This window comes from Myzus persicae, unplaced genomic scaffold (assembly GCF_001856785.1).
Source record: "Myzus persicae strain clone G006 unplaced genomic scaffold, MPER_G0061.0, whole genome shotgun sequence".
NCBI lineage: Eukaryota > Metazoa > Arthropoda > Insecta > Hemiptera > Aphididae > Myzus > Myzus persicae.
Window position 1 is genome coordinate 211,859 of NW_019103870.1, and position 20,547 is coordinate 232,405.

At 26.9% G+C, this 20,547-nt stretch overlaps 2 protein-coding genes across 6 annotated transcripts in view; one reads left to right on the top strand and one right to left on the bottom strand.

The window, feature by feature from the left end:
* The window catches only part of LOC111035673 (golgin subfamily A member 4), a 48,766-nt gene extending 44,287 nt beyond the window's left edge, over nucleotides 1-4,479 (bottom strand). For 2 of the 4 annotated variants that reach the window (XM_022317376.1, XM_022317373.1), the window contains exon 1: nucleotides 3,835-4,058. The gene's annotated coding sequence lies outside the window, so the exon portion shown is untranslated. Of the gene's footprint in view, nucleotides 1-3,834; nucleotides 4,060-4,457 lie in introns of those variants that run through there. The other 2 variants (XM_022317375.1, XM_022317378.1) reach the window with 2 other exon arrangements.
* A 9,785-nt stretch (nucleotides 4,480-14,264) lies between these two features.
* LOC111035682 (alpha-ketoglutarate-dependent taurine dioxygenase-like) lies at nucleotides 14,265-16,796 on the top strand. 2 transcript variants are annotated; one of them, XM_022317390.1, is made up of 6 exons: nucleotides 14,265-14,420; nucleotides 14,562-14,650; nucleotides 14,757-14,951; nucleotides 15,445-15,686; nucleotides 15,778-15,933; nucleotides 16,512-16,796. In XM_022317390.1, the coding sequence occupies exons 1-6, from the start codon at nucleotides 14,413-14,415 to the stop codon at nucleotides 16,653-16,655; spliced, it is 834 nt and encodes a 277-aa protein (XP_022173082.1). In that variant the 5' UTR covers nucleotides 14,265-14,412; the 3' UTR covers nucleotides 16,656-16,796. The 2 variants fall into 2 exon arrangements, with proteins under 2 accessions (XP_022173082.1, XP_022173083.1); XM_022317391.1 differs by having other exon boundaries at nucleotides 14,265-14,406; nucleotides 16,512-16,679.
* The last annotated feature ends 3,751 nt before the right edge of the window (nucleotides 16,797-20,547 follow it).

Genomic DNA, 20,547 nt, shown 5'->3' on the forward strand with positions numbered 1-20,547 from the left:
CAACATTTTTTTAGTAACTACAGTTTTTCATATTTTTTATGAAAACGATATTGATTTAAATTAGTATTTTTATGACTTATAATAATATATGAGTTTACAATATCTATAAAATTGCTGTGTGAAATGATTTACTACAAAATAATTTAATATTTGTTAAATTATTATTTGCTTTGTTTGGATAATATTATAATTATTTACTAACAAATCACCTACTTTTAACATCATCAATTCATAATGATAATTAAGTAGGTATACCTACTATGAATTATTTAATACGATAAAAGTATTTATTTATTTATTTTACTTGATAATAATTTAAAATGCATTATTGAACTTTTGATAGTTTTATATATGATCATTATGTACCTATTTGTAATATTATGGTTTATTAACAATGTATGTAAAAAAAATTAATTTAAAAAAATTGGTTGTTAAACTATATTATACTCGTCTGCGTGAATTTCAAGTATATATTCAACTACAGCACAAGAGTGTGCCAACGCATGCTAGTTGGTTTGTAGCGGTTGTATTTTTTAGATGGCGTATTGTAAAAAAAAAAGGTAACACGAGGCTTATTTGACTAACTGTGTTTCCCACGAAAAAAAACAATTAAGATATAGGCACTATATCCTTACACACACAAACACACACACACGAACGAGTCCATTACACATTTAGTGGAATGGCCATGTATGTGTAGGTCAACGGATTGCGAGCCAGCTACATCGGTGTCTATTTTTGTTTTTTTGACCGATGCGTGTTGTTTAATGTTTATCACTAAGGAACCCCAACATTAGATGATCTGGACTAGCAGTAAAAAAAATACTCAACGTGATACGTTTATTATTTTCAACGAACTTAATAACGTGCAATATTAGATTTTTCTTACCTCGCTCTATTAGGTACCCTCATAACATAGTTTTAATGAAAACCATTTATAGATTTCTCGCACCACATAAATTAATTTTTTATTAGTTCAAGCTTAATTTGATAAAATATCGATATACGTTCCAATATAACATTTATTATGTATTAATAAAATTGTAATAATGCAGTTTTATTTGTTTACTTAAAAAAAAAATACATGTTGTTTCAACTGAACAGTTATAAAAAAGATTCAAATTCATCGAAAGTAGGTTACTTATAATTAACTATTGTAATTTATCGAAAACAAAAACACAAACAAAATTACACTATTTAAAAAACTAGAATTCTGTTTAGTGTTTATATAGCATTAACTAAACTGAATTTTTTAATGACCAGCAACCATATGGGTACGTATGGCACAAGGCAATATTATTTTAAATAATTTCAAACTACTGAAGGAAATATTAGGCCCAACTATTTTATGGCATCTGAGTGGGTTTTGTCTGAAGGTACTTATGTACAAATTACGTATAATACGCATATTATCCAATAGTATAGTACGTTAAAACAGAAATATTGTATATCATATACATGCTATAATATTTAAGAATATTTAAGTATTGAGTTTTAAATATTGTATACTAAAAGGGAAAGGTAAAAATAAATTATGCTAAAAATTTGTTATTCAAAACTAATAGTTGTATTTTATTTTAAGAAACGTGCTTTAGGTATTATGCAATAGTGTTTTTAATGTAAATATTTCATACCTAATACGTAGGTACTAGGTACATATACTTTAATTATAAAAATACCATTTTCACAGGAAACCGAAAAGTTTTAGGTTAGTTAAATATTTAAATGCTTTGTATGTATAATGAGAAAAATTTAAGTTTATAAGTTTAAAAAAATTTAATATTTTTAATACTTGTCTTTTTAATGTTGGATCTTATTGAATTATAAAGGCCAGTATTTTCACGGTTAAAAAACAAAATGATTAAAGACTGACGTTGTATATTCGTACAACTTATGAAAATGTTTTCAAATTGAATAGTGTATAAAATGTATAAACTTTAAAGACGCTTAAAATTTAAAGTTACTACATATAGATAACATAACTTATAAGTAATTGTATAACTTAAATTCCTAAGAAACAATTCAAATTGAATGTACCTACTATTGTTTAACCGTTAGTATCATATAATAATTAATAGGTACTTAAGTCTACAACAATGTGGTTTATCATTTTTATTGTCATAAATAAGCGATGGACTGATTATAAAGTAACTTTTATACGATTAAAACATTTATGTGATCTATACGAATTTCGTAATAAATTGAGAGGTAAGTACGGTTAAACCTTTTTTTACTCACTATTTGTATTTATTTATAATAATACAGTAAGTAAATATGAAGGCATGCGCACAGTATATTATAGTGAATAAAAAAAATGTATGAAGCAGACTGTTCATTGATAAAGTTCTTCTGAACTTGATCTTAATTAATTTAAGAGTTTACGATCCGGCGTCGTTTGAGACAACGTGGTGCTATGTGGATAAACTTTAAATATTATACTGAAATAAAAATCCTCATTTCACTTATATAGTAAATATATATATATATAAAAAACAACTCAAACACCTGAATACGAATTAAATATTAGGCTGAATTATATCAACAACAAAAATATTTTTATTCAAATATGAAATAGGTAGTCAAATACTTAGTATCTGCAACCATTGGTATACGTATTTAATCATTGTTTCATTTATTATAATAAACGTGAGTAGGTTATTCAAACTTTATTTTTATAAATAATAGTTCATAAATAATAACAGAACACAAAAAGTCAAATCAAGTTTATCGAAAAAAAAATTATTATTAATAATCAAAACATTTTATCGTGACAAACTATGCAAAAATAATAATATCATCATCACACAGCTAGTAAACGGAATCGGGAACATTGTATTTTATAATAAATTATGTATGATTAGAAGGTTCTGAATTTGAAATATTTCAAAATTGAAAATTTCACTCTTCTTGAAATATTTTAATGAAATTATAAAAAATAATTTTTTTAAATGTATTTTGTTGTAGATGATTAGAAATGATTATTGATGACACACAGAAAATATCGATAATGAACGACTTATGAACAAAGGTTTATACATTACAATATGTTAATGGTTAAAAATTAGATATAAATAGTATTATAATATTATCAGTTAATTTATCACTTATCAATTGGGCCCATGTTGGCTGTTGAATAATAAACCAACTTTTAAAAATGTTCTCTTGTTGTAATTTTATGACTATAAGCTTTTATATACAATACACAGCTTTTTTTTTAAATTTTAATTTTTTACATAAATGAAATATTTCAAGAAAAAAAAATTTTAGACCTCATAATATAATATTATAGACAAAATAGGTTACAATTAGTATTTAATTAAATTGTATAAACACGTTACTGCTTAATGTTGGGTATGTAACTTCTCATATTTGAACTCGCAATAGTTTGAGACTCTGAGCTAAGTCAGTTTAAAAAAAAATGTATTTAATCAAAAGTCACTTTTAATTATTTATCGAAAACTAAAATATATATTAAATGATTTTCATTGGAAAAAATCAAAAATATGTACTCACAATAAAATTCTATGATTTTTTTTCTTGACAATACATACGTCATAAACATATTGCATTGTATAAAACCCAGGGGTAAAATCAAATAACAATGCGATGAGATAAAATAAAAATTAAATTCATCTGTCTTGCACACCAATTTTATTGTTCTTAACTTTAACCATAGATCCATTTAAGATAGTAATAAATTGTAAGTATGCAATTTGACTTTCAAGCTTGAAACATTTACATTCGACTTCGCCGTTTCGGATAATATATGCGCATGCGGTGTAGTGATATAATATATATGGTGATGATATTATGTACCTTAAAAAATAGTTATACCTGTGAGTTATGACGATGATGACGAAATGTCAACAGCATGTGTGTCCCGAATTTAGGGTAAGCGTCCCTCTCGCGTTGATTTTTTACGGTATTTAAACGAACTAAAATAATAATTAGTATTATTATTTAATTATTTATTACAGACGCGTTGCAGCGGACGGACACCGCGACGGCACCACTCCGGACTCCGATCTGGCCGGCCAGTCAAAAGACGATATTATATTTTGCAGTTCAGTCGGCGTGGTTATTTAATAATCATTATATTATTATTATTTTTAACTCGACGCGGTCGATGCGGCGAAAACCCGAACGCCACCGCCGCTGCCACTGACATCGTTACGCGAATATACTACCGTAATATACTCGTCGTCGGTTATATATACGTATTATTAAAACTTCATAAAAATTTTCTTAAAAAATAACTCGTTATATTATTATACACTACTCGTTACAATCGTTACTATTAAATAATAAGTAATAGCAATGTAAAATGACGAGTAGGTATAATTATTAATGCGTACAACTAAAATATAATACTGCGCAACAACGCGGCTTTTTGACTCAGCAAAAAAGTCCTCCGTAAAAGTCCCGTAAATGTACTTATTATAATATTATATACGTACCAAAAATATATGAGACGTATAAACCTACGAGTATCGCACGCTCGCCGACTAAAGAATCACCGACAGACGACCGACGTCACCGGGTCCGCATAGACAGTAATAATAATATTATTGTTACGATCACGATCGTAATACTTACACATCAATACATCATTATTATTATCATCATCATAATACGCACTACGATCGCGACCAAAATAGATCGAGACTGGACCGATGATCGATGGGGCCGTTCCAGAATCAACGTCAAGTCTAGATATGTGCCCCCCTCTTATAAGTCATCGACTAGCCATCCCACCATCCCCGTATGTCACGGTCACAGCATTTACGATGACTATAATAATATAATACACTCGTGGAGGTGGTGACTGGAGGTAGTATTACATATTATCTGCGGTGGTCGTGATTGTGAGTACCTACCTACCGCGTGAGTATTGTTATTATTATTACCTCAGATCATAATATTTTATATTATGTACGCTGAACACGATCTACTATTATGTATATCAAAACTACAACCTACTACCACTAGTATTCAATTATAAAAATAAAAATGACTTTATGATAAACCGATTGATGCGGTGTTTGAATTGTGAAAAGTTAGAAGGGGGATGACAAAAATGTAAAAAAAATTGAGTTCCTGAATATTTAAATGACTTATTGGTTAGGATACAATAAGAAGAGGAAAACATTTTTATTTTATTTTAAGCACTGCTGGTAGATGATTTCATGGATTACCTGGTCCCATAGACATATCATTTTGGAAATGTCAATATATATGGGCATTTTCCTCTAAAGCATAGAAAGAAATAATATTAAGATTTATTAAACTGTAATAGATAGTTTCTACTGGAAGTTCTAAAAATAGTTTTTAAAAATATATTAAGATATCATGATACAGAAATATTTAGTAATACAAGTAGTAATTACCAATTTGTATGCATTTATTAAGGCATCTGGCTACTGTAGTACTAATCTACAGTAATGAACGATGAGCCACGATGATAATAATATATTACGTCATATTCATATATTATGTATAAATATTATTTTGTAGCAGGCGCCTCGGCCATTTCCCTACGCACATAATATCATAATATAATATATTATATCATTACCTACACACTTCCTTGCAAAATACTGTTTCGATTCTCAATTAATTGTATAATGAGTATTATACGACTCCACAAAAACTCTGTAGATCTTTAATATTTTTACAGTGCGTGACGTAATACAATACATGAATCACAATCGTATTATACGATATTAATATGATGATGTTATGCATTTACGATAAAACTACTATATTAAAAAAAAAAAATCATACTAACGTTTGGTGATTGGTCCTTCGTCAGACATATCTACTATTATATTAATTATATTATTTTATCAATAAACAAGTAGAAACAACAGTCAACAATAAACACGTTAGAAAATCTCACTCTTGCTAAATTCCCGATTTCTAAACGTATTTTAATATACAACGCATTAAACTATAATTCCATATAATATAACATACAATTGATATGGTAACCTTTATATTTTGGTATCTTTATTTTTAATACTGGTTAGTATGAATCTTACCTATAATATTAAATACTAATATTTTGATATTTTTTTAATACTGAATGAATACTAATGAATTTATTTTGCATTTAACCGTTGAAAAATGTCTTATTTATTCAACTGTAGTACCTACTAAAATATCCATACTAAAAAGTCTCCAGATAAATGTATTTCTAGTTTACTATTTTGAATTATGAATACTAACACCTATTAAATTGTAAACTAATATCAACTATCTAGAAACAATTATATGTATTATGTGCAAGTAACTAACGGACGAACGGACACAATGGAGATATAAGGCTTAAAATATTAAGGCGTTCTAAGCAGACTTATGTTTAAAAACCTAAAACTGAATTTTTACATACATTTTTGTTTTTTTAGTGTTCCGAAAAACATCGTTATTAATTTTATTTCAATCTGTAATATAAATAATAATATATTATAATAGTATAAATAATAAAATGGTAGATTTAAATACGAACAATTTAAAGTGTTCTCCTAAAATTTTAATCGACATATTTTACTAATATTTTTTAAATATCTGTCGCATTAGCACAACTAGCTAGTGGAAGGTGAAAGATCATTAGAATCGCATTTGACTGTTTATTAGCTGCAGCTAATTCATTAACTGAAGTATCCAAACTCGTGTATGATAAATAAAATAAAAAAAATTCTCGTTTTCTACGTACCTATAATGTGTATATAATATATATATGACGTGATAAGATATATAAATATAGGTTTTATAAACTTCGTAGGTACCTAACTGGCCGACTATAGTCGCATTCATCTTCGACCGCATTAGTAACGGTCACTATACATTAAGTATATAAAAAGCGATTTGCTTTAAGATATTTTGCTCTTCAACGGTACTTATATCCGTCGGCTGCACTCGTTTTCGATCAGTTCGAAGAAAATTGTAAAATTATTTTCATATACTCGTAAATACAGCATAATACAAATCAAACGCGATTAAAGACTGGAGATTGATTTTAATCATGAATAAAAAATAAAGAAATCCTTCGCTCAGAATCGTTTTTCGTATTCAATGATTTTATATTATTTAATTCAAATTTAACACCATCCATTACAGCAGCAGTTCCCAAATTTTCTCAGCCTCGGAACCTTTTTTAAGAAGTTTCTCGTGGAGCCCTCAAGAAATGTTTAACTTTAATTTTTATCTGCCTGTGTTCTATCTTCTATGAAGTATAATAAACACAAATTGTATTCATATGGCAGTCAAAATAAAATTATATTTAGGTATGAATAAAGGTGAAACAATAGTATTTAAAGAACTGGAAAAAATATTATTTATTATTTAAATCTACAAAAGGAGAATATTTAAAAATAATACATCTAATTATATTAATTTTCGTTAACAAAAAATTTGTGGTGTTACGAACGGAGCCCTTGGTAAGCCATTACTGAGCACCAAGGGCTCCTTGGAGCACAGTTTAGGAACCACTGCATTACAGTGACCCACTTGTAACCTACTGTACAGCAGAGCGACATCCACTTACCCTCTTTTTTTTTATTCTTTCAAAAAGGTATTTACCCCCACATGTTTGTATGAGGAGAAAGTACAACCCAAAATATTGACTTTAAAAATTAATATTAAAAATAATCAATGTATTGTCATTGGCAAGTGACTAGTTGTCATAGGTAATTACTAATATAATACCAGTATGTTAATAAAAAAACAGGTGTTTTAAATCGCCAAAACTTAAGTGGTCTCCATAGATAAGTTACTAAAGGGATAATAAATCTCTTTGATCTGGTATAAAAGTCTAATATGTATGATCATAATGATAAATATTTTGATATTGTTATAAATTGTTTCAATCGTACAATTCCGATTACACGGCGTCGTAGATAGGCTACCAAATGTTATCACTGTTGGAAAAAAAATCGAAAAAATATGATCTACTCATAAAATTGCTTTCAAATTAGATCCTTGCCCCTAAAATTATTTATTTATAACATACTTAGAATTTTTTTTTATTGCTTGTAGCAATTTAGCATCATATTAAAGCAGTATGCTACTATTCTATCTTGAATCAGCCTATTATTAGCCTATATTTAATATGTATAAGAATAATTATCAGCCATAACTATTTTATTCATAATATATAATATGTATATACATATATTATATATTTTATTATATACAAGAAATATTAACCATTAACAAAGAATGCAACATTTTTGAATTTATTTTATGATTACCTAAAAATATATTATAACATTTTCCCTCTGTTTCATCTAAATTATTCTCATCTATCAGTTCTCACTACATTCGGACATTGATATTACACCCCGCAGGTTATGAGTGCACTTAATCCTAACTCGTTTTTTACACTCATGTAAATAAAATGCACACTGCTCCATTATTATATGTTATGGAATTTGAGTAGTTTTTTAGACTGGTGATACTGCCCACTCATAATAATTTTCCGGCCTCTAGTCGTGTACGCCAATGCTGTCAGATGAAAATCGATTTTAATTAATAGGTAATAAATTATTTGTCAGGTTATAACTCAGGTTAAACTCATATGAAACATAGTACACTCGCTAAAAATACTAAAACGAAACAACAAAATAACTAATAAGCTTAATACGATAAGCACTAATGATTAAATATGAACTAATCATGATACAAAGTAAGTTTCAGACAAATTAAGAAATTATTATTAAATTATTATTTTATTATCAACCAGTAATAGTATATTTTAATATTTTATGACTCAAATTAAATTAAAAAAATTAAAATGAGCTAGAGTTGAGGAGTTGAGCATACCAGACTACACACGAATTTCTGATGAATAAAAGTGACCCTTCCTCATTTTCGAATTCGTCTAACTTACGTTTAACATAGTAAATTTTATGTTCCGAATAATCAATTACTGTTATTTTAAATTTTAGTGTAATTTGCCAGAATACCATCAAATTTAAAGCTAAATATATTATTTTAGGCCTCACATTGGATCTTTTTATATTTTAATTTTAAAACTAGTTATGGATAATTTTAAATTATAAATTATACATAAACTTTAAAATAGTCATAAGTCATAATTTTTTTCAAAGTGAAAGTATTAAAAAAATGCTCACAAGATAAATAAAATAATATTCTTACCTTTAAATTTAATTATAGCTAGATTTTTAATGATTCACTATAAAATTAAAAATAACAGATTACAATTCATTATTTTGAACGTAATATTTGCTATGTTATGCTTTAGTAAGACGAGAGGATAAGACGTAATCATATAACATACCTACTTATAAAAAAAATATATATATCTTATAATAAGCAATTTAAAATAATTTGCAAAGACTGAGTTTGAACCTTTAGTTTTTGTCCTCACTCCCTTTACGAATCGGTCTAGAGACGTCCCCCATAGTAAGTCTTAAATGTTTGCTCATATTTTTAATGATACTTGTAGTTTATATGCCCAGGAACCAAATAATTCCAACCTAAACAGTTTCCAAGCTCTCTTGGGTCTGTTTTGGACAGATTTCATTGTATAGTAATTTATATGACAGATCTGTTCATTGTGAATATTAACCATGCCACAATGGACATTTAATATAGGTTAGACAATTTTGTTAGAAATTGGCTACCTATTTTATTCTACTTTGACATTATAATATTATAATGTATTATTGTTACACAACATACCGTTAGAGTGTATAATACCCTTATCAGCCTTATTTAGATACAAATATAAAACTATATACTTTAATATACTTTTTATATACATATAATATTGTACTAATTTTTTTTTATTGAAATAATATTGTAACATAAAGCATTATGTAATATTCCATTTTTAAACGAACAAAATAATAAAAATACCTCGTTTAGTATATAGCATGATTAATGTTATACTATTACATATAAACTGAAAGTATACGTAGTGTACACTAATAACATAAAACTGATTATGGGAATTTTTAGAGCGCTGTACGTGGGTACCTACTATTTAAAAACCCACTATTTAATGGTAGTTTCACAAATGCATGTTGCGGCTACTGTCTACCTATTGGCTATTAATTATTATACAAACAATAATCAGTAACAAGCCGAGAAACTTAATTATTGTATACAATTATGCTTATTATTTAGCTTATATTATAGCAAGCGATTTACAGGAACATAAAATATGTGGTATATAATGATAATATTATTGTATAAAGGTAAAGGAACAATTTGCATACTGCGCCTCTTCTATATTATAATAGCTCAAATACTAATTATGTATGCCTATATAATATGCATGCCAGGATTTTACTATTTTAGTACTGTGGTCTATGGGTCATCCTAGATCACAAGAGGCCACTGTATATTACTATTAGAAAGCCACTAGCATCGCTCGTGGTTCACATTATTTATATCATATTATTTTGATAACAACATACCTAGATAATTTGTTAACAACAAACAAAAAGTAAATTTTACAAACTCATTCATTTAAACATCGAAATTATTATTTGTCATGTTACGTTTGAAGTCGAAATTCCAAAATTTGCAAACATTATTTTATATACTTAAATATATAGCTAAAAATGTATAACATTTTTAATTGGCTAGTCAATTTAACGTAACGTTGCTCAATGTTCATAAACTTAAATCTAACATTTCAAAAAAATTGTGCTACTGTATTTTTTTGAAGTAAAACTTCTTTACGGAGGGTAAACTGTGGAGTCACAAAATAAAATGACAGGTATTGGTACCTAACCTTGATATCTATAATATTCACTATACACAACGTAATTTAGAAAAATTTTGATATTATATTCACACCATACAGTATACCAGTATTTTGATTTACCTGCTTATTTAATAATAGCTATGTAGTTAATTTGTAATAATTATTAATTACAATATTAGACAGTGGCCTACTTGGAGGAACAGCGGCGCTTCCTCCCACTGCTTTACAGGTATACAGAGGTATATTATTAGGTTCACAGTGTTCCATCAAGCATGCTCCTCTCCATTTTTTCCTTAATTAATTCATTCAAATTCTGATTTTTAGAATTTTTAATAAATCGAAATTAATTTTATTCAACAGTTTTTTAACGTTGACGATATTTATAAAATCAGAAATAAAATTGTGGCCGACAAAATAAAGTTTTACGGGAGGGCGTTCAAGATAACAGACGTCAACCCGATTCCGGCGTAGTCCTCCCGCCTACCACTCTCCGGCCCACAACAAGATAAACTGACCAACTGGTTGTATATATACATCCTATTTTACCTGTACCGTCACGTGGAACACCGGACGACTGTTGGTTCTAAATTTAACGATAACGACCATGCGCACCAGACAGCTAGATGTCTCTTGCTATTCTGTTCCACGTAGATAGGTACCTAGGTGATAAAAATATTATTCCGCATGTAATAGGTAATAACAAATAACATTGATTTTATAATATGCTTAATATTTTATGTTATAAAATCAATGGTATTAATAATATTATATTATAGAAGTTACTAAATTAACAATTAAATAGATAATAATCGTACGTACTAGTGATCAAAAAATAATTTATAAATCATCAGTATATGAATAAAATTAGTGTATAATATAATCATTTTTCCATGTAAATTGTAAATTGTAAGTAGTAACTAGTAACTATAGTTGGTACTTACCAAGTTAAGTACCAATTTTATTAAACATTAAAAAATATCCTAGAAAAAAATAATGAATCTTATAGTTTAATATTAGGTGCCTATAATAGTTATCGGGCATTTTTAGAAAATAAAAATGATTATGATTGACATTTGATGACGATGTAAATTTGTGTTTCGCTTAAATTCGAAACGTCGATTACGATATCTTATATTCTTATTCAATATCAAGGTATACATTTCTAACCTAATATGCACGGCAGAGCGATTTCCCCGGTTTTGTTATAAGTTATAACGTTGCATCTTATACCTACCTCCTATTTAATATTATTTAATATTTTTATTTATTTATTTGATATACATATGATATAACTTATATAATTATATTGCACGTTAGCTGTAGCATGTTGCCTGTAGGTACCTAGGTGGTACCGCAGTAGCTAATGGCTGATATTGTAAGCAATTATTACTCATTTGAATTAACAATAAGTACATACTATTAAATCAAAGAATATATTTGTTTGTTTATGTGTATTTAAAACATTGTATAGGTATAGTGTATTAGTGTCATAGAGTATGACTTTATACTCTACCTATGTATAATGTATACTGTAACCACGGACTAAGATATAGACAAGTCCGTGACTGTAACTGTATAAGAGTAGGTATACTGTGAGATTAAACAAATAAATTAATAAATTAATCCGCTTAGATTATGATACATAAAATATTACTTTAATTATTATTTCTCAATTCAACTAAAAAAATGCAGTTACTTTTTAATGGATACTTGAAGTTTTTGAGTTATGAAGTTAATTAGAAAACAAAATTATAAGAGTGAAGTAGGTAAAATTAAAGAATCAAAAAAAACTTTCTAACTTAGTGTAACAATGAGTCTAGGAAATTAACATTTAGTTACACAGTTTTATCTTATAAGGTAGGTAGGCACCTACATTAATTTAAAAATAACATAACATATTAAGCCCGGCAATTCAAATAACGAGAATTAAATGATATAGTCTTATATAGGTATATGGACATATGGTTGAAGACTGATATATTATATGAGCATATATAGGCTGTTTATTTGGTTGGAGAACACATCTATAATGTTGGAAGATTTAAAAAGGGACAATATAAAGGTGAACATGTTGTGGTGACAATTTGAGGCAGTTGAATAAATTGACACCAGCTACCTGCCAATCAATAATACAATTTTAAACAAACAAGTACCTATCTATTCCTACGGATATTTAATATTTTCATGTAACTTAATAATATTAGGTACCTGTATCTGGCTATCTACTAATATTAGTTGTTGTCAACTTAGTTATTTTTTTACAACAGTCAATCGAACTCATTTTTGTCAAAAACATTGCATAATATACTATTATATTATTCAGCAATTATTACAGGATGCTATAATATTGCTATAGCCTATAGGTAATATTATTGTTATTATTTTGTTCTGTAAAAATATAATTGCGTATTGTAGGACAGTATTATGTTTGAATATAGGTTCGTCCCTTCATGGTATGAATTAAAAGCTTAAAATAAGTCGAAATATTTTGAACGTTTCATTGTGTACACAGGCCTATATAGTATATAGGTAATAATATTATATAATAGATTTATGATTGTGTACTGTGTAGGTATGTATATGTATGGAATATAAATGTATAATAATATACGTACCTAATGAAAATAAGTTTCTAGTCCCTATACGCAATATGTTTTATATCTTTTGAATTACCTACATCATAACTAAGATCGTTAGAGGAAAAAATCGTATTTCGTTTATAGATAGATATTTAGCTTTGGAAAAAGTTAAACTTCGAATGTCGATGAAAAATACTATGCATATCTATTATGAATTTTCGATATTTTTAAATTTCAGTTAAAAAAAATTATGACGAGGAACTGTGCGTTACATTTTCAAGCCTTAGCAATAAAAATTTGAAATGCTATAAATCCCTAATTAAAACATACTTTTGCAAATTGTTGTGATTTTAACGAGTTCTTGAGCTCCAAACATTTTGGATATCACATAGGCAGAAGACAAGTGTGAATTTGGTGAAGGTCGTGGAAATATGTGCAAATTTCGTGAATATTTAATAAATAAAGGCTATTCGCAAAAAAAATATAAAGTTCGTAATGTTTTCATTCAGCTGTGCAGTTTCTAAATTAATTTGTGAACATTCTAAATTCATGTAAATAACATGCTAATGTGACATAGCAAAACATTAAAATTCCTAAATGAATTTGGCCAGAACAAAGAACGTTATAAATTATAATGTTTTAATGGCTGTACCTTAGCGGCCTAACCTACCAACCTATTTCTAAAGGCGGGTATATACCAATAAGCAATAATCCATTGTAATTTAAAAATAATAATTTTAGAATGATTATTTAAAGTATTATAGGAACTTATACAATATAGTCATATTGTAATAATTCATAATAATATATTCAAAAAGTTTCTTTATTTTGGGGCGGAATTAAAATAGTTTTTCATTAAGTATATTTGATAAGTCTTATCACTTGTATCACTATATTATCACAGAATAATTTATTGATGATTATTCTGCGATCGTGATAATGTGATATTGTTATTGTATCCGACTCAAAATATTGAGTTTGGACTCATAAAAATTAATTATAATATTATTTTCATGGTTATGAACTAAGGTAATTAAATATTATCTTGGTTCATTATTCGAGTATAGATTACAGCTAGAATAATTATTGGTAAGAATGAAAAAGTAAGATTTAAGATTTTTTTTAAATGTTAATGGATCACCTAATAATAGTTAATGTATTTTAACATAAAAGTTCTTTTAATGGCATGGTGGTTTAATTTTAGCATAGGATAATAATTAGTCTTTTTCCTAATTTTTGTTTAGAAATATTCTCAATAATATGGAAAAAATATTGAAGCCACTTGGCTGTGAAGTGCGTGGAGTTGACTTAAAAACTGAAAATAGACCTGAAAGTAATGTTTTTGTTTTATAATCACTAATAGCTGTGTATCATTAGATAGTTTATTTATATTATTACAATTATATTTAATATATTTATGTTGTACATTAATTTTGCAGTTATTAAACAGATACAAGAAGACGTCACTAAACATAGAATGTTAATATTTAAAGATCAAGGAATCATAAGTGGTGATAGACATGTTGAGATCAGTCGTTGGTTTGGAGAATTAGAATCTACATTCTACAAACATCCGAAATCGCCTCACCCTGATGTGTTTCGAGTATCTAATGATAAAAATGAAGGATGTACAGGTAAACCTGTCTATAAATATAAACAAAATAGGTAGGTACATTTTTTTTTATCTCATCTTGATTAATAATTATTGTTATAAGATACCTATCTATTAATACATACTAGTGAAATTTCAAGAAAATCGTATTAACATAATAACTTATAGTTATACTTATTGACAGTATACAAACTTAAATGTTAATTATACACATCTACTAAATTAAATGTATAATTATACCACACATTTGAAGAAAACTTCTAAACATTAAAGTAACTAGCATAAATACTAATTAGTATTTTCATATCTAGTGAAGTGTTCATAGAATTAATAGATCTTTAGTATTATTAATAATAAGAAAATTGTTTTTTTTTTTTTAACTTTTGTTATCAAATATCAAAAAAGTTATTTTAATTAAGAGTATTCAAAATGTATGTTCATCTAAACATGATTTGTATCTAACTAAAATAACATAAAAGTAGATAACATAATTTGTTACTTATTTATTATTTAAGGTGTTGGGCGAACAGGTTGGCATATAGATGGAACATTCCAACCAGCACCATTTAGTTATTCTTTGTATCATATGGCGTCTGTACCTAAAGAAGGGCATACATTATTTATTCCACTGACTGAATTAATTGAAAGTTTGGATAAAGATACTTATGACACTTGGAATAAAGCTTGGATGGTCAGTGATAGAAGGTCATCGCCTATCCATCCATTGATATATAGTCATCCTCAAACAGGCAAACCGGTATGTACAGTTGATAACTTTTTTAAATTTATGATATTTATTATTTGCAATGAATTATAACATTGTTAAAAATCATATGTTATATCTATAGGTATTGTGTTTTCATTTGGGAATGACTACTGGTTTTATTTGGAACTTTGAACTTCCATCTGAATCAACTGCTAGCCATGAAGAATATGAAGCACTTTTAAATTCAATTGACAGTAAAATCAATCAAGATAATGGAAAGTACATATATGTTCACAAGGTATTATTTTTAGTTTCAATTAAAATAAAAAAAAATCTTAAAGGGTGATGCAGATTTTTAACATATTTTTTAAATTATTCATTTTTATTGTTTTAGAGTGTCATAACAAATGATAAAACATATCTGAAAAAATGTGTACTTAAGAATAATATAAATTATAACAATTTCTTCTGGCTATATTGACTTTTGTTTTATTTTGGTGATATGATAAATATTAATTGTTGACTCCTGGTTTAGATTGTTGACACTATTTCTAAAAATAAAATAATAAAGGAAAAAAATGTATTTTATAATTATAATACTATATTCATTTCAAACACATTGTCTTTTAATTATTCATAATAAATTATTTGTAACATTGACTTAAAAGTTGTATACCAAATTGTGTATTACTCTACAAAAAGTAATGATTCTTATATCTTAAATTTATCATCACTGGTTTTGTGATTTAAAATGTTAATGTCTGAATTAACTTTTTAATAACGTTAAAAATATATAATTAAAATTAAAATCAAAATAAAATATTTTAAAACTTCATTGATAATACTCATATACTCATTTTATTTTAATCTGTGTAGTGGGAACCAGGTGATTTCATTATATCTGACAACTTGGCTGTTGGACATTTCGCTCATTCAAGTACACAGGCACCCAGAAGTGAAGTTGGCCTCAGAGTACTACATAGAACTACTGTTAAAGGAACACATCCACCAAAGAAATAAAAAACATATTTTTTTTAAACATAATCACTATTATAATTTTAATGTTTTTAAATATTTGTTATGTATTCCATCAAAAAATGTATATTACTATATTTTTTTATTAGGTAACACAATTAAAGATATAATTATATTATACATCTATATTTATATTATATATATATTTATTTATCTTTAATCTTGTTAACTATTCTCACCCAACCACGTTGAATAAATCAATGATAATACCAAGACTGGCAAGTGACAAGTGTCATTAATTATATTTTACTTTATAGGATACTATTGAAATAAACAACAAATTACAATTATTATTTTGTTATATTATTAGCTTGCAATAGTTATTATTTAATATCTATTAACTTTAACTTCAATCGTAGAGTTGTATATAAACAATAATAAGTTAAAAATTGCATCCTTAAAATTACAATCCAACAATAAGGTTGATGTGCTGATGTGAGTAATAAGTATGTATGTGCCTATTTCAACAAAACAAATGGTATGTGCCAAACAAATCATGGCACATTTTATAATAATTATATATTATATAATATTTTTTTGTCAATATACTATAATGTATAATTGCGTGCTCTCTCCCCCAAAAGAGGCATTTTTAATGAGTATTAAAAAGAAGGTAAGCAATAATTACTATACACATTTTATTAAGTGTTTATTTGTTAACTTTTATTGTATGAAATACTGAAAAAATATGAAATATGTCAAGAAAAATATTTTAATTAGTTTTGATCTGCCATTGGACCAGGGTTGTGTTTTAATTGTATATTTAATACTTATAACTTGTGAGAGGCTTTAAATACTCTATTGTGGTCATCAATTTTCATAAATATATTATCAAATATGAAATAGAACTATAAAGTGTAGACATTTGAAGCATATAACAATTATATTTTTGCAAAAATAAGATTGAGAGGGTAGTGACGTTTCAACCTCGACAAATCATCCCCCTGGGCCCTGGCTACTCCATTGTAACTACCTACTTGATTATATTATTAATTGATTTCTGGTCTCCGGATAAAGTTTGAATTTAGAAAAAAGTTGTATTCAAAATATATTTGGATGATTGATCACTATACATATATTATGTTATTATACAGGTGATTATATATAATATATTGATACGTTACCACCAATATTTTTAGAAATAAAAAAACACAAATATCTGAAGTTACCCTACTTTACGCCTTTACTGTACAACTACCTTTTTTTTCCTAATCGAAAAACCGGAAACAAGTGGGAATTGTTTAGCACAATACCTTACTGTAAAACTATCTACCTACATGGATCTAAGATCTAGGTGACTTGGTGATTATAGGTACCTATGGTTTATAGACAAATAATGTAAATGTTGTAAGAAGGGGTTGTGTTTCGAAAAATAAATTCTATGCATAACATTGTTTTGACTGAGCTTATGACTTGAATATAGTACGCATATAAAATATAAATACAGTACCTATAAGCATATTATTATTATATGTTGTAACCCTGCTCACCTATTATTAACAGTTTTCACGTTTTATTCAATGATTAAACACAACAAATTATTAGCAGTCGAATTACAGGGCGGTCGGTAATTGGGCCACATTTTATCTACCTGCTTCGTATATAATAATTGTTTACATTTTACTACCCGGAGATTGGGCCACAGATTAAGACTATATTTTTAAAGTGTACCCGGAGATTGGGCCATAAATGTACAGCATAAAAATATACAAATATATAATGTTTATTAACTAATAATTATTTTTATAATGCATGAAATACAATAATTTTTTTTTTAATAATGTCATACGCAGATTTCACAAATTTAATATAATATATAAGGTCAATAAAATTAGTCAAATAATAATAATTATAAATATTTTTTTTATAATATACACTAATCTTTCAAAATAATAACACACGCAGATTTCACAAATTTACCAATACAATAATAAGTCAAATAATAATATAATAATAATATTTTTTTTTATAAGTACCTACATAAAAATACAATTATTTTTTTAAATAATGTGATACCGATTTTACAAATTCAAATCTATTCTTTTCCCCTTCTTCATAATTTTGAATTTCATTAAAAATATTTTTTTTTCGAATCAAAGTTCGTTTCCTTGCTTTTATCGTATACTCAACTAAACGATAGCGACGTTCTATAATCTTTGTAAATTACACTTTTAGCTATTTTTATCCATTTAATTTGATGGGACTATGGCAGCCCCTAATAATTCTGTATCATTTCATTATCTTTTGATATGACACACGGTCGCTTCGATTAAAGTTTCGTATGCACGTAATACAGTGGACGCCGCTTATAATACTCACATTGGGAGCAGCACAAAGTGAGTCTCATAACAGAATGAATCTTATAGGCGAAGTGGGAAAAAAAATTAATTGCATATTTATGAATTTTATTTTACTACATATTTTTCTTTAATTTTAATACTCTAATACATATTACATATTATGACATACGTATTATTGAATAAATTAAAAAAATTCTGACAAAAAAATTTAAATTACAATACATGTAAAAAATGATTATATGCATTAATAAAAAATTATAAAAGATGTATGTATAATTGTATAATGTACCTATTTATTATTTATGAAAAAAAATTGTGATTTTGTTTTTTTTTAGTTATAAACTAATATTCCGGAAGTATATTGGAAATGTGAAAGATGATACAATTTTACAATTTGTTGTACATACACGCATAATAAAGCAAAAAACATTAATTTATTTCTAAATTTTAACCAAAAATGTTTATTTTTTACCATTTTTTTTTTTACAAAATTTGAGTCTTATAACCGAATTTTTTATAACGTATTGTGTACGTCCGGACCGTTTCAGACAATTTTGAGTCTAATAAGCGACTGAACCTTATATCCGTGAGTCTTATAAGCGGCGACCACTGTATTTATATAGGTATGACATATTAGTTTAACAGTGGCCCAACAGTTACCGGATACAATAATAAAAAATAGTTGAAAATAGTGGCCCAATCACCGGATCTACCTGTTAAAAATGTAAAAGTGTAATGGCCCAATTTCCGTATACCTTTTTGAAAAAAGGTTAATTGTGGCCCAATTCCCGGGCGCCCGAATTACATACCTAAGTATATCTTTAAAATATTGTACTAATGAATACGGAATAATATATTTATGGCCTATTACCGTTTTACCTACGTATTTTTATGTAAAAGTCGCTTGTATAAAAGTTTGGTATATTCACACACCTAGTATGCGTGTATGACACATTTCAGCATTTGTGCCATTTGGCTAGTGGCTATGTATTATTCTATTATGTACAAAAATGATCTATTAAGTTTAGTAAATGGAGATTAGACCCGGCAAGCTGTAGTACAGGACAATTTTTAGTTAATGACAATTAGTATCTTAGACAGCTAAAAAAAGTTAGGTACTCTGCTCTCTTGCGGATAAAATAAAAATAATAATTATAAAAATGATAAAAATAAATAAATTTAGGAATTTATACTTATATGTTATATTATCCACAATTCACAAGTGAACTGAATGACTTTTTTTTATAACAGCCTGAGTGCCTGACTGATTATAAAATAATATAATTAACATTCATAAATGTAGGTAGTTATTTATTTTTTTATGTTCATTAAATGTACTTATTATTTTTTCCAGCAATAAAATTAGGATAACTTTGTCTTATACCAACTGATGATATTATTATTATTTAATGTTTTTTTAATATTTTTTTTATTTAGTTATTACACGATATTATTGGTAGGTACTAACTGTCTTGTATAATTTAAATATTATAAGTATAAAGTAATAGGTAGGTACCTAGTTGCTTTGAAGATTTTTTCCTGAGATTTTATTTCCAGTAGTTTTTTTTTGATAATGC

Bases quoted from the DNA above. Each gene is read 5' to 3' on its own strand.
- LOC111035682 (XM_022317390.1), top strand. The intron at 14,952-15,444 runs GTAAACCTGTCT...TTATTATTTAAG, and splicing joins TAAAAATGAAGGATGTACAG to GTGTTGGGCGAACAGGTTGG. The intron at 15,687-15,777 runs GTATGTACAGTT...TTATATCTATAG, and splicing joins ATCCTCAAACAGGCAAACCG to GTATTGTGTTTTCATTTGGG.